This window comes from Poromitra crassiceps, assembly GCF_964638095.1.
Source record: "Poromitra crassiceps genome assembly, chromosome: 7".
NCBI lineage: Eukaryota > Metazoa > Chordata > Actinopteri > Beryciformes > Melamphaidae > Poromitra > Poromitra crassiceps.
In genome coordinates, this window is record NC_139628.1 from 844,130 (window position 1) to 860,400 (window position 16,271).

At 45.7% G+C, this 16,271-nt stretch overlaps 1 protein-coding gene across 1 annotated transcript; it reads right to left on the bottom strand.

Annotated features, from left to right (window-relative positions):
- Window positions 1-1,275: 1,275 nt before the first annotated feature.
- On the bottom strand, window positions 1,276-3,344 carry LOC310780268 (uncharacterized protein; the record flags this gene model as incomplete). The annotated part of the gene is made up of 2 exons (XM_083640829.1): window positions 1,276-2,420; window positions 3,215-3,344. 2 exons carry the CDS (start codon window positions 3,342-3,344, stop codon window positions 1,276-1,278), a joined length of 1,275 nt encoding a protein of 424 aa, XP_083496955.1.
- Window positions 3,345-16,271: the final 12,927 nt, after the last annotated feature.

A 16,271-nucleotide genomic window follows, 5' to 3' on the forward strand; every position in this document is an offset into this window, starting at 1 on the left:
TGATGGTGATGAAGATGAAAATGGTAATGATGTTGTTGATGATGATGGTGGTGGTGATGATGAAGATGAAAATATAAATGATGATGCAGGTTATAATTAATCAGACTGGGCTTGTCCATGTGTTTCTGTATCTTTATTGACACTGCTGACAGTGACAGCAACATGCAGAATGAAAGGCGCACAACAAGTGTGCTACTCTGAAGTTCAGCTCACACGCTGACTGATTCTCCTCTCCTCTCAGCACACCACACACGGTGGCCTCACCACCACGCCTGCTTTTTACACAGTGGTTTCTGGGCAGTAATCCACCACTTTCCCATTGAAATCAGTGGGAAAGTGACAGTAAAGGATGTTAAGCTGCACTGACATTTCTGAATGAAAATTATATAATAAAGTTCATTCAACTTTCATTAGTGTTTGACAATCATTTCATAGAAAAATTACATCATAGTACATATTTCCGCCATAGAAATCTGGCATCTTTTAGTAGAAATATACATATGCTCTTATTGTGAAATAACATGTCATGAAGAGGTAGACAATCTATAAAAATAGATTACAAACATATACTGTATATTCTTCAGTGTTGTTAAATATAAAGCCATATGACAGAAAAATAGAAAACTTTTGAGTGAATCTTGAGCGAAATCACGTTTTACGACATTCACGTTCACAGAGGGCTTCACAGTTTCACAGCCACAGAATGTCGTCGCCGTTCACATTTCTTCATGCATTAAATGATAAAGACGAAAGGAATATTTTACAATCGAGAAGCAGAGGAGACATCTGCTGCCTCTGTTTTCCCATTGAAAGTCCATTGAAACAGTCACAGACATAGCACTGGACAGACCAGAGAGGACCAATGATTGGGAAACACTCCGTTCACTCGTTCAGTCCGTGGGTTCAACAGGAAACATTCTGTTTTCAAAGCACCGTGAGTTGGAGCTCAGGCAGCCCGGCTTGTTGCTGCACAGAACCTAAAAGTCTCGTTCTGAAAAGTCTTCACACCCTGAGCTGTGACCTTTCACAACTCCCATCCTCTTCTGGTGCCGAGAAACAACCATGACATCATCACCTCGCACGCGCCATGTGACTTGCCACAACTCCTTCTTTCGTTCTTAAAAGCAAACGTCAGGCACCTTCCATGAAAGTCACCTTTAGTATGACGTCACATCAACACGTCTCTTTCTGACGCTTCCGGTTGACCGTTGAAATCCTGGGGCTTTAACAGCTCTTCACGGTTCTTGGCAAACGAATAGGAGCTCGAGCTGCTCTTTAGATGGTAGGCGTGTTGAAGGCCAGGGAGTAGGCCGCCATCATCTGTGCACGCAGCTGCTGTTTGACGTGCACGCGGCCGTGCCTCTTCCTCTCGTCGCTGCGGGCGAAGCGCTTGCCACACACGTCGCAGGAGAAAGGCTTCTCGCCGGTGTGCGTGCGCGTGTGCGTGGTCAGGTGGTCGCTGCGGCTGAAGCTGCGTGAGCAGATGCTGCACTGGAAGGGCTTCTGGCCCGTGTGGATGCGCACGTGCCGGTTCAGCTCGTCCGAGCGCGAGAAGCGTCGCTCGCAGCCCTGCACGGAGCACGGGAATGGCTTTGCTTTGACGGCGCCCTTGGCGGGAGCTCTCCTGCCCCCGCGCGAGGGCTTGGGGGCACCGGCTGTGTGTGCGCCACTGAGATTCACTATGGGGAAGGAGCCTGGGAGGAGGGAGGAGAGGAGGAGCGCGTCTAATGTGGTGGGGAAGGGGGGGAACTGGAACAGGCTCTGCACGGGCTCCGTCTTGACGACAGGTCGGCTGCTGACGTAGCTGCTGGAATCCCCCTCGCTAACCACTAAGCCCCTCAGCCAGTCCTCCAGGCCCAGGGGCTCCTGTTTGACCTGACAGCCAGGCTTCAGCTCACTCTGGCCAGCCTCGGAGCTCAGCAGAACCTCCAGGAGATCCGCGACATCTCCCTGCTGCAGAGCCGACAGCGGGAGGAGAGAGTCAGCGTTGGCCAGGTAGAGCGCATCGTTCCCGGGCACAGAGGGCTGGCCGCACCCGCTGCTGCAGTCGGAGGCAAGAAACTCGCTTTTGACGATCACAGGGTGTGACATGGAGGAGGGGGGCGGATGCTGAGCCGCGGCCAGGGAAGGTAGGCTCACATCGGGGTGGGCGGCATCTCCGAAGCCGCAGGGGGCCGACGGAGAGGAGAGTGAGGGGGAGGCTGCGCGAGGAGAGCCCGCGTCGGGCTGCTCCATCTCGGTGCAGATCCCCACGATCTCCGTGATCATGTTGAGGATGGCGTCCGCGCTGCTGCTCAGCGCCGGCTCGGGGGCGAAGAAGCCGCCGGAGCAGCCGAGCGAGGGGGAGAGCGCATCTGAGGAGCAGTCACTGAAGTCGGAGAAGAAATCTGAGTCTGAGGCATCAGTCCCCGGAGAGAAGGCTGGAGAGAGAGAGAGAGAGAGAGAGAGGGGGGGGGTTAGTGTCATTGCATAATATCTCCACCAGTGGGCGCGAGGCGAGGCATGACAGCAGCCCACATACAAATCTATATTATGTTAAGATATCTGCTCGTCTGCAGCGCGCACACTGCCCGAGTTGCAACAAGCTGCGCTCTCATAGACTGTCATGAATCATTCTGCTTGTTTTTAAGGATGCAGGTTTGCAGGTGAATTGCAGCTTTCTGCAAGTCATGAGCAGTTATGCAACAGACTGCTGATGCACAACTGCCGATCGAATTAGAAGAGGACTTCAACTAACAATTCTGACTTTTATTACATTGTTTTCCCTGATTAAAATATATCAATAGGATCATCAGCGTGGTCTGCAGTGACACACACAACAGAGTTGCACCGATTAGTCGAGCAATCGATTAGTCAATCAGCAGAAGATTAATCTGCAACCATTTTTCCCGATTAATAATTTGTTGACTAATTTTTAGGGGGGGGGGGGGCAAACATTATCTGGTTCAAGCTTCCTAAATGTAATTTTTTTTCTGGTGTCTTCTATGGTGTCTTCTATGACATAAACTAATTATCTTTGGGTTGTGAACTTGAAGACATTTGAGGATGTCATCTTGGGGGAAAGGTGATCAACATTTTTCAACATTTTCTTGACATTTATAGACCAAACGACTAATGGATTAGTCGAGGAAATAATCGACAGATATTATAATCGATAATGAAAATAATCATTAGTTGCAGCCACACACACATACACACAGACACACACACACACCTTGGGAGAAAGGCGAGCCCACATCAGACTCAGTGCTGTAGCTGCTGGGACTCGAGCCCACGCTGTCCACCCATGCGCTGCATGCGTCCTCGAACTCCGACATGAAGCTGTCTGCGCGCTCCAGAAGCATGGCGGGAAAGATCTGTCAATGTTATTTCCTGGGGTTTGCAGTGAAACAAATGCTGTTCAAGATATTGATGAGTTGATTTAAGCTGGTCGGTTGGTGGCGGGAATTCCCTCAAGCTGTTGAAAATCCCGTTATCAATCCGTTCGTAGTGTCTCTGTCGGTGCTGTTAGTCCGTTACTCTGTGCTGCCTAGGAGGCTGAGGATGCCTGGTCCCTCTCCTCCGCTCCCTTTTATACTCTCCGTCTCCTAGGTAACTCCCTGGCTGCCCTTATTGGTCCATGCCAGAGCGAGGGATTCCCGCTTCGTAGCTGCCCAAACATGGGCACATCGTCCGGATGTGACGGGGGTATCCCCATACCATATTAGGACAGGCGGGAGAGCGACGTGGAGAGGAGAGAGAGCGTGAGGAGAGAGGGGGTTTCCTTCACTGCGACAAGAGAGAGAGACATAGAAAGAGAGAGAGAGAGAGAGAGGTTACACAACTAGAGGTATGCAGGGATGATAGAGGAATGATGGATGGAAGAAAGGATTGATAGGAGGGATAGAATGATAGAGGGATGGAGGGATAGAAGGAAAGATATAAGTAAGGAGGGATGGAGTGAGGAACGCAGTGGCAGAAAATTATTGAATATAAATGTGTTATGAAGCCTATAGCATCACTGAACCGAATCAATAGAAACTGGCTGCAAAAGCACCATAGAGAGCAAAGCTAATGTGCATTTTATATTCAAAACACTCAGTTTTATTCAGGAGACTTTTTGCAGACGTGATGATTTATTGAAGGAAAACAAACATGTCTGCATCTCTTTACGTTACTCTGCAGTGCGGAGGAGTGTGAGGACATGAGACAGGCACAGACAGACAGGCAGACAGACAGACAGACAGACAGTTTATTTTTATGCAATGATACATAGCCTAATTGATTAGCATTGTTTTACTGCAAACTGACATTTTTAGCTCCGGTTGAGTGAGTGAGTGAGTGAGTGGATAGATGAAGGAATAAATGAAGAAAAGGACGGCTGGAGGTTTAGATGGGTGAATTAATGAAATATTGTATACCTGCTGTCTGCCTGCCTGTCTGTCTGCCTGCCTGTCTGTCTGTCTGCCTGCCTGCCTGCCTGTCTGTCTGTCTGCATGTATGTCTGTCTGTCTGTCTGCATGTCTGCCTGTCTGTCTGTCTGTCTGCCTGCCTGTCTGTCTGTCTGCATGTCTGTCTGTCTGTCTGTCTGTCTCTCTGTCTGTCTGCATGTCTGCCTGCCTGTCTGGCTGTCTGTCTGTCTGTCTGTCTGTTTGCCTGTCTGTCTGTCTGCCTGTCTGTCTGTATGTCTGTCTGCATGTCTGCGTGCCTGTCTGTCTCTCTGTCTGTCCGTCTGCATGTCTGCCTGCCTGTCTGTCTGTCTGCCTGCCTGTCTGTCTGTCTGTCTGCCTGTCTGTCTGTCTGTCTGTCTGTCTGTCTGCATGTCTGCCTGCCTGCCTCTCTGTCTGTCTGTCTGCATGTCTGCGTGCCTGCCTGTCTGCCTGCCTGTCTGTCTGTCTGTCTGTCTGTCTGTCTGTCTGGCTGCATGTTTGCCTGCCTGTCTGTCTGCCTGCCTGACTGTGTGAATGTTTTGGACGGCTTTCTGTGTCGTCGTCGCTTTCTGCACCCTGGAGAGTTCTGCACTGCTGCAGCATGAGAGAGAGAGGGAGGGAAGGAAGGAGGGAGGGAGGGAGGGAGGGAGCGACAGAGAGGTAGAGAGAGTGGGGGCAAGAGAAGGGGAGAGAGAGTTGGGGAGGGAGGGAGAGAGAGATAGGCAGGGGCAGAGGGGTAGACATAACATAAAATATAACAGTCCGGCACGCACACATCAACCACACGGTCGACGTGACGACGTCGCCATGGAAACGGCAGGAGATCGGGTCATTCTGCAGGATGGAGCCGAGTCAGAAAGAACCCCAGTTTACCTTAATCTTTACATCAAGCTTCCCTTGTCAGTTTGATTCCTTTCATTTCAATGGGAAAATCTGTTATTCATATTCAGCGTTCTTATCCTATCATAATGTGAGTGTACTGTTTGACCAATCAGATGCTTATAATTACTGGAAACCAACCAGGATGGAGGGGTGAACAGCACTGACAGAGAGAGAGAGAGAGAGAGAGAGAGAGAGAGAGAGAGAGAGAGAGAGAGAGAGAGGGAGGGGAGGATTTATCTTTTAACACACACAGACACACACATGCGCACGCACACACGCACGCACACGCACAGACACACACACACACACACACACACACACACACACACACACACACACACACACACACACACACAATAATAATTTATATTGCATACTTTGTACGGATTGTTGGTTTTCTGTGGTAGAGACTAAGCATAATCCCAGATAGGGTTTCATGCAGGGGCGACTGGCCACTAGAGGGCACTATGGCGCCGCCCCACCCGCGACCTACCCACATGAAGGAGGGGGTGGGGGGGGGGGACTTAAATGCCTTTTTGTATGAGCGAGGTGAATATTACATAGTGAGTAAAATGCATAATCTGCAATAAAAATTTAGATAAAATGTTCTACAAGAATTTACATTGTCTAAAAGTTATTGCTTTGGGTCACCTATTTCCTGTCACCCTAGAACGCCTGCACCTCCGGCTTCTGCCAACGCCAGATCCAATAGATGAGGACCTGTGTAAGATGCAAATGTGCAGTTCACTTCCAAGACAAAGAGATTAGGGAGGTCTCTGGGCGCTCAAATCTAGCGACCAGGTGGAGGTGGGGTCAGGTAAGAGTGAGTGATTGTCATGAAGTATAGGCTAGTTAATGACGTAGATAGGTAGCGACACTGTCACATTCGCCATCCCCTGCCGACGGCTTTGCTGTCTTCTTGTTGCGAAGAAGTTTGTTTTCAACCACCATAAAACACAAAAGAAGAAGAAGTTTGTTTTCAACCACCATAAAACACAAAAAAAGAAGTTTGTTTTGCAAGCATGAACAAAGAAAATTCCGTGAAGTCACTCAAAACGACGTTGTTTGAGAGACGGCCTTTTAGTTAGAGAATTTTAGCAAAATGCTTGGACCATCTGTGAAAAAATTTACAATAGCTTTCTTCACCAATGTGTTCTTATAGGTGTCTAGAATCACCTCTCAATTAGTGCAAACCCAAATCCTCGTTGAAAATCCTGGAGAGCCAATCAAAGTTAAGGTGCCCCGAGGGCTTGGGTGAAAAATATGATAAAAATTAAAAGTCTAAAATGAACTTGTGGGGTGTCTAACTAGGGGTTTTCAGGGGTGCTGAATCCATTCCAAACATTATTTTTGAGTAAAAATGTCTCCCTGACCATATGATATTGGTATATTGGTTATTGTTATGTAAAGCACAGTGTATAATCACCAGGATTTTCCATGAGGATTTGGGTTTGCACTAATTGAGAGGTGATTCTAGACACCTATAAGAACACATTGGTGAAGAAAGCTATTGGTAGTAAATTTTTTCACAGATGGTCCAAGCATTTTGCTAAAATTCTCTAACTATTTACAGGAGAAGCTCCTAGTGAAAGAGCTTGGACCGATCACCCAAAACAAACAGGCTACAGACAGAGGAAGAAAATACACCTGGTCCTTTTAAGTAGCTGCCTGGTTCACCAAGAAGGCCTGGCTAACAGCATGTAGCGAAGCCAATTCTTTATTCTGCTTTCCCTGCCTCCGGACGTTTCCACTCAGTGTCAGCTGGTGCTTGTGATCCGTTACATTGACAAAGCCCATGAGCTGCAACAGGTTTTTTGAGTTTATATATCTCTCCAGACCAGACTGCCACAGCTGATTCTATCGCCACAGCACTTCTGGATAGGTTGTGTTCCATTCTCCCTGATGACCAGAAGAGCAAGCTCATTTCCCAAGCATAGTGCAAGTGTCATGAGAGGAGCCACAGGTGGTGTACAGAAGAAGGTGCAAGATGTGTATGTGAATGCACACTTTATGTCCACTGCTATGCTCACCAACTTAACCTCCATCATGCAGCAGGTGACATCTCGCATCCCAAAAGTTAAGGGCAGTATTGTAAATACATGTATTTCAAATACGTATTTCAAATACAAATTTTGTGTATTTTGTCATTTGTATTTGACTGGACTGAGAAAAATATAATTTGTATCAAAATACTTTCAGACCTTGTATTTTGTTTATTTTAAATACATAAAATATATATTTTTTAATTTTATGTCATTTGATTCTCAAATTGATACATTTTTAACATTGACACAGGTTTAAACGGGAAAAACCTCAATGTGACATGTCACGTCTACTCTGCCTATAATAAATATTTTTTATATATATTTATTATATACTATATTTATTTATTATATACCACTTTTATACGTAGCCTACTCAAAGAGGCTTATACATGAATATTTCCCTAGCTTTAAAGGATTACATACAGATGCATTACAGTAAAGTGATGCCATTTTCTGAATGCCTTTACCCACTTTGTCATTATATGATATCCACTGAGGTGTACTGAGATGGCATGTGTACCTGTTCAACCAACAAATGTATTTATCTATATTCGAATAGAAGACCAGGAGCCAAATAATGCAAGTGTTAATTTGGGTGTAGAGCTTTTTTGGGCTTACACAGATTTCCACGCATATACATGCACAGAGTTTTATTGCCTACATTTTGCCCCATGAAATGGTTGTGGTTTATAGGGAAAATTCTGTCAAATCTGGCAAATGTATTTTCTAATCTAATATTCAATTTCTTTTTTGCCAGATTTGATATGATGGCTCATTTGAAATGCTGTAAAATAAATGGTACCGTATAAAATATTATAAGAGGTAAATTAAATAAATTAATGAAAAAGAGAAACTTAATGAGAGGTCTTAAAGGAGAATTTCATTTTTTTTTAACCTGCAGCCCTCTCCTCACATTAATTATGATCTGACGACTCACCCAGTGCTCTCCGCAGCGTTTCTGTCATCCTAGGTGTTGTTTTGAGATCAATAGTGTCCAAGCCACTCCTAGAATGGAGCTCCGTGAGGGTGGAAAGTTCCGCGAGACTTTCCAGACGAGAGTTGGGTCTCTCACTGACCCGACAGGCAAAAATGGACTGCCTGTAAACTAGTGAAAAGAGCGAGGGGGAGAAATGCAGTCTGATCGTTCCTTCGGGAACAGTTTATGACGATATGCGTCGAAAACGGGAATAAAACTGTCTATTTAAATGGAGGAAAAGCATGCTGGCACTTGCCCTCACGGAGCTCCATTCTAGGAGTGGCTTGGACGCTATTGATCTCAAAACAACGCCTAGGACGACAAAAACGCTGCGGAGAGCACTGGGTGAGTCGTCAGATCATAATTAATGTGAGGAGAGGGCTGCAGGTTAAAAAAGAAAACGAAATTCTCCTTTAAATTCAGAATGTCGTTTCCAGGATTTTCCAAGTGGTTTCCAAGACCTTGTCATGCAAATGTACAGCCTACTACAACCTATGGAGGTGGTTTCCAGACTTTCCAGGTGGTTTCCAGGACCTTTACATGACCTTCTACGGATAACACACCGCCATACAAATTTACAGCCCAATCCAACCGGGGAAGGTTGTTTCCAGGACTTTCAAGGTAGTTTCCAGGACTTTCCAGGTGGTTCCCAGGACATTCCAGGTGGTTTCCAAGACCTTTACATGAGCTTTCCCAGATCTTAAGACACCACCATACAAACTTACAGCCAAATCCGACCTGGGGAGGTGGTTTCCAGGACTTTCCAGGTAGTTTCCAGGACTTTCCAGGTGGTTTACAGGACTTTCAAGGTGGTTTCCATGACCTTCCCATGACCTTCCATGGATCATAACACACCGCCATACACATTCACAGCCAAATCCAACCTGGGGAGTTGGTTTCCAAAACATAAGATCATAATGAAATATCCTACGCTGTCCCCTTAAATATTTTGCTAAATATATAATTAGAGATTTTCCTTTTTCTCTTTTTTGTGCTGCTGATTTCTACTTCTACTTCAAAGAACCTAAAATCCTCAACTCAAAAGTGCCACAACTGGCAATTGTCAGAGCATACATCTTATTTTGAAAAAACATTGACAGAAGGTCTTGTCCTGCATGAGCCCAGCTACTACCATTTAGATACTGAGAAGAACATTCTCAATATTATTATTGTCATGCATAAACATAATTTGTATTGTATAGCTTTGTTTAAATGCTTAGTTTATTGTTTTTGATGGAAGTCAGCATCCTTCAGCATGTTGAAGCTGTTTCTCTGTTCCCTGGCCTGTTTTCAGTACACTCCTGCACCAGATAGGCGGACACCACCGTTTAGATGTCTCGGTGGCTGTGTTTAGTATTCATTTGAATCATCTATTTTGTATCTGCTATATATCAAGGCAGGGTTCCTCCACATTGTCATTAAAAAAAAAAAAACTTTTTCCAAACCTTGATTTGTTTGGAAGGTGTTGGGTGTTACAGCTATTTTCTAATGTAACGTTGCTTAGTGAGACAGAATAGAAAAACAAACCGCTAACATTAGCGAAGCTAGCTTTTCTCCATGGCCTATTCAGCCTTACCGTTTTCTAAGTTTTTACATTACTAATACTGCACCGTTCTGCCTCATAGTGACAGCAACTGGACGTAATTATAATAGAAAATGCATGCAGAATTTGTAATGGGAAGTAACGTTTAAGTTAACTGGAATGTCTGTGTATAATTATACACGACCGACAACCTAATCAATCCAACCACAACAGGCCACGATAGCAGTGTAAAGTCATTTGCCCATGAAAAGCAACAGTTAGTTGCTAGTGATTACAACATTCTCAGAACAAATCCACAATATCGATAACAACTTGTATTTCGCTATCATGCCTAACTGAAAGGGGACATGTAGAAACTATAACGTTAGTTACTTACACATGAGGAGAACTAACGCCAGCTCCGAGTCACTTTGCAGGCCCTATAGATGCTCATAGGGCTCTGCATCTTGTGAAAGCCAGACCGGCAAGGTTGACTCTGGTCTGTGATCTTTCTTTTCGGCGGCGATTTGGCTAAAGTATGCGGTTTCTTAGGTGGATGAGTGTCGCTGGAAGCTCCCGCATCGGTGTCCGCCATCTTGCTCATTAAAATTCTGTTTTTGGCTGTGGGCTGAGCGGGGCTCACTATAGGTCGGACGCTCCACAGGGAGGGACTTCAATGTACACACATCACACCCAGATTCTGGCAACAGGCAGAAACAAAAGCTTGGAAAGCACAACACAGGGAGGGGGCGTGGCTTCGTTGTAAACACTGAAATGCCACAGTGTCATGCTTCTCCACATACCAAGTAATAGTAATAGTATCCAATCAGAGAAAAGTTTACATTTTCTAAGAAAAGGAAGGTCCAATCGCGATCCCTCTAAAGGACTATATGTCTTTTTTCACCCCGAATCCAATGCCACCATCGAGTTACGAGTTACGGTTGCGGAGATACGTCTGCCCAGCCTGCAGGACTAGGAGAGAGATAGAGGACAGTGGGGGGTTGGGGGTTTCAAGTCACTGACCAAACACTATTTCAGTGATTGCTGTCAGAATATAGAGCCATTTAACACTTATTTGAAAAAATATCGCAAAAATATCGCTGAATGCAGCTTTAAGCCTCTTCTAAACATGAAGGGCCCTATTCTCCCACAGGCCTTCGGCGCAAAAACTGGCCTTAAACGCAAAAAAACGTGCCTTGCACCTGCCTCGGGAAGATATCAACATGGCTTTAGGCCCCCAAATGCGCTTTAGGCGAACTGGGCGTGGCGCAGTCCCAGAATGGGCGAGAATGGGCATTTCGGCCTTAAATACCGGCCTAATGATATCTTCCCACCTGGCGTAAATTTAGTGCTATGCACTTTTGAAAACCAGGCCTATTCAGTGCGCTGGTTGCGCGGAGCGCTCCTCTGCCCTTTCCTCTGTCCCTTCTCTCTGTGTCACTCCCTCTCTCTTACTCATCAGTCTGACAGGCACAATACGGACTGCTTGAAAAAAAGTTTGCCGGTTCTCTCTCTCTCTCAGAAAAAATAAGTTGTACCGTACATAGTATAACAACATGACAGTTTTTTCTAACATGACAGTTTTGAGCCCGACATTCAGAGGCTATTGCATCATCCTACCTGTGCAGTGAAGGCAAGAGAAAACGAGATCATTCTGGGTAAACATTCACTGCGGCTTCCCTGCAACAGCCAGACATGTGAAATCTCCCAGCATGCATTGGGCTAATCCATTTCGATAATAAAAGGTACATCGAAATAGATCTAAATAATGTGTATCAATGGACACCACCTCTCACAATCCCCAAGACACACACACAGACGGATTAAGCTTAATACAAACAATTTTATTATCATTCAAGGCAGAAAATAAAACACATGAGTGCCCCACGGTTCACTGTGGATAAATGTCAATCCCCACTCCTCCCCATCAGCTCGTCCCCCCTAGATCAAACAATATCACCAGTATTAGGCCAAGCTATATTACACTCCATTCCAGGACACTGCAAGTGATCACACTACATGCGTAAAATCAAGCTCATGAACAATGTGTAAAATCAAGCCACATAATACCACACCATTAGGTTTAAGAGATGAAGCACATACTGAAAACAGCTAAATCATTTCACACCACTTTTTCATCAGAGGAATAAAACAGCACACTACTTGGGCCTTTAAGATCTGGGTAAAGTTAATCATGTAGGGGGTGCCCACTGCAGTAAGGGCTGTGATGGTGATATAGGCTATTATCACAGGAAGAGGGGACACAACAACGGACCGGACAAAAACATGAAAGGAATGAAAGGAATAAAAAAAAGTAAAAATTCCAATTTGGCCAGCGCTGACCCAAATTGGAATACGCTAAATTAGTCCCGTACTCCGGCGTCTTCTTATGGCCTAATGGCGGATTAAAAAGTCTCTCCAAAGCTGCTGCTTACCGACCCCAGAGCTGATGTGCTGCGGCGCGGATGGCCAGTTTAGCGGCGAGTAGCCAACAGTAGCCCCCGTCCCAGTCCAGGGAGCTGACTGCGTACGTGCGGGCGCGCTCTGTCGTCCCCGTCGGACCAGCGGAGTTGGACTTCGGACCAGTGATGCGGACTTGAGGGAGAAGGCAGCGGCGATACGGTCGGGTGGAGTCAGTGGCGTTGATTTCCCCGTTTGCAGCTATGAGGACACAGAGAGAGCAGCACGGGATGAGAAGACTTGTTTACCATAGTGACACAACCTTGAAAGCCTATATGCTTGTCTGGAAGCGACCGTCCCTTTTCGGTGGACTAGCGTGTGTAGAATCAAATGAGCCGGTGTTCTCCTCCCGGCACGTCTGCTGCTTGTCCCGCTGCCCAGTTTCTGTCGTCTGCCGTCCTGCCGCCGCGTCTTCACCCAGGTGCGCCGCTCCCCTCCAGGTGCGCCGGATCAGCCTAATTAGGATGGAAAAGACACACCGGGCACAACACATCCAAATATCCTCCCCTCTACGCCCACCTGTCAATCATCCAGTCTTTCCACCCAAAGTCATCTTATACCCTACATCAGGATAGCTGTATAATTGCAGAGTTCACTTTGACCCGTGACATAATGTTCCCACAACATGCTATTGTAGAACATTTCAATATTGGACAAAATAAAATCGCGAAATCCAAACACAACCCTATGTGAAACATATATGTCATCCTGGCCCTATATATATCCCTCGTCGATTTAACGTGATTTAGATAAGTGACAGCGTAACGCGGTTCTACTGTCATGTGCTATACTGTGATGTCTGCTCCAATAAATTGGCCCTACTTCACATTTTGTTTTACAATAAAAACTCATTTCTGCAATGACTTTACATAATGTAGGCTATATTTATGTGCATCATCCTACCTGTGCAGCAGGGGAGAGAAAACGATATAATTCTGGACAAACTTTCACCAATCTAATTAATCTCATCATGATAGGCTATATTTTTCTAGCTGATGCGTTTAGAACATTCTTTTCACTTTGATCTTGCTATAGTGTAGCGTATTTACATGCTTGCAGTAATTAAACTGCAGTTAGATTGGTTTAAGAATAATATGGAATAATAGCCTATATATGGAGACAGACAGGGGGGATAAAAGGGGGGGGGGAGATCAGAGCCCTCTGCTTTTCTGAAGCCGGACTGGATCGCTCCGTGGAATTGGAGCTGAAAAGTGAAGCATGTGATTTGTTTACTGCAGTTCCCCAATGAGCAGATAGTGCATAATTTTATGCTTAAAAGGCGTGGTTATAATGATTAAGGCCACCTGTTGCGCCGACACCAAGATATCAAGTGCGCTGGTCCACACCCACTAATCTAGGCTGCGCCTGGCACTAAACCCAGTTTATACGCCGATGCAACGATAGAGCCCGAAGTCTAGATCATGTCCGGCTAGCCAGAGCAGGATATTTTCCGGTTTTACCTTTCTAGACATGAGGGGTCTTTGTTTAGAAACAGCTGGAAATGGTCCGTATTCTCTCTGCAGATAGCAAGTAGAGTGGGCAGGGGGAGGGGGTGCGGTAGCATGTATCGATAAAAAGAAATGTGATATGGAAACAGCTTTAGCGAATCTGTAACCAAACTCCGTTCAAAAACATGCCGTTTTAACGGAGGATCCATTCCAACGCATTCAGGCGATAACGTGGGGTGGCAATGTGCCAAAAAAGTGAGCGCTTGCTAGGGTTGCCATGGTGTGGTCATTTTCACACCGGGTAATAAACACGTGACAACACCGGTGTTACCGGTTATATCGTATAAATATATATAATATAATATAATATAATTTTTTAAAAAAATCCTCAGCTGTCCTCACGGTCCTGTCTGTCAGCTCCTCTCCGCTGCTGTGTTAGCTTGGACGCTCACAGTCACAACACTGGCTGCCTCACAATACTTGGCTGCATCCAACTCGAGACAACTTTTCAGACCCTCCTGGAGACAATCTTTCTCAGAAGAGACTAACGTTAGCGACAAATCTGGAGACTTTTTCTGACATGGGATTAACATTACCAGCAAGCAGCGTAAGCAGGCAATGACGATAGCTGGGTAAGTTCCACTAGCATCGATGCTAAGTTAGCAAAGTACAGGGGGAGCGCAGCTAAAGCACATGCCTAATTAATATGGATGTTAACGTCCATATTAATTAGCCATGTGCTTCAGCTGCGGCTTGCTCCATGATGAGACTAGACCACAAAAGTTAGGCTATATGTCTCGTAGGCTGATGCAACTCTTGCATTTTTACATAGCCTACAAGACAGTTTGCAGCACTTGAGGAAAACATGAGTTTGCTCGTTTAATTCATTGATATAAGCGATTGCCCGAATGATTAATTAATTAATAGGCTACGTGAACGTGCATTTTAAACTGTCAGATGGGGGAGAAAGAAACGATTCAACTTCTACTTGTTTAGGCTACTCACCTAATTTGGCTCTCTTCCAAATAATCCAGCCACATAATTTACGCTACATTAATGGTTTGTAAAGTGCCATTTAACCACCCGCCCACTCAGACATCAATGATCCGGATCATGAGCTGCCGGTGGTACTAGGCATACTAGGGTCTCAGATGGTCATGAGCCGCACTTGCGGGAGTGCGCATAAGGCGGCTAATTGTTTCTAAACATGCAGGCCGACCGGCGAGCAGCTGGTTATAATCCGGATTTCACTGCATGTTTAGAAGGGGCTGTAGAGACTGTCTGTACCAGGGTGGGAATTACACGGAGGCCATCAGGCCATGGCCTGTGTTGCCCCTCCCTCTGGCCGTGATGCCCTGAGATCCCTAAAGCCTGCTTTATACTCACCATGCCGTGAAGGGCGCGGGGGTGGAGCGAGGGCCGCCAACGTCAAATGACGTCAATGTGTTGGGCGTGGATGGGCGCTACCTCCGTAGGGCGCCCACCGTGTACCTGAAGATTTTTCTCACAGCGCGACCTCCGCACGGCTTCTCTCCAAACATGGGCGCTTTTGAGCCACTGAGAGCCCTGAACACTGAGCTGTGTTTTCCCCACATTTCTTGACCCATGTGGTAGGCTAAACTTTGATTTGCAACTGTTCGTTTTTAGTAATTTCAACAAGTAAATGTGTTATGTTGAGAGCATGGTTGAGAGAGAATAAAAAAAAACAGAGTAGGCTATCAGGGCTGAGAACTGAAACGGCTATTCAGTAAAAACAAGTTTGGTGATTCATTCATGTGCTGATGTACAGTCGTAGAGTGAAAGCGCACTCAGTACTGTACATAATAGCATTTCATTGCGACTTTTCACGGGCTGTTCTCACTATTACCATTGTACAATGTTTGTTGATCACTTGGCTGATCACTTCTGAGTATAAAAGCATCTGCCCCAGCGCGAGGTCCGCACGGTGACTCGCGGAGCTCCACCCCACGGAGCTTGCTCGAGTATAATGAGCCCTTAAGGCCACCTTGGCAGTGCTCTGCTACCAGCCTGCTACTGTCAGTTGCTTTAAAAGTGTCAGTGGTCTCAGTTTAATGTAGCATATGAAAAGGATAATATAATTGAATCATTTTAACACACATTTCAGAAGAAAATGCTCTTCATGATGTCAGTAGAGCAAGGGAATTGCCTTTGTGCCCTGGCATGTGGCCTTGTGCCCTAAAAAAATATTGTGATGCCGAAAGGGCCTTTCGGCCATAGAGACAGTCTGTACTTTAGCATGTTCAAATCTGGATAGAGGAAGTTTACTTGCCACTGACTAATGCACACTGAAGAACATCTGTGCAAAGGCAATACAAATGTAAAAAGTTATTGGAGTGCTGTCCTGGATTAATTCCTTTCTGTGACAGAGGAAGTTGTCATCTTCCAAAGGAAAAAAACACTCCAAACCGGAGGAAGTTCAATGGTATTCGACCAATCACATCGACACATGTCAATAAAGCCGATGCATTGGAGAAATTAGTGGATGTCCTGCCTTATTTCCGTTTTGAC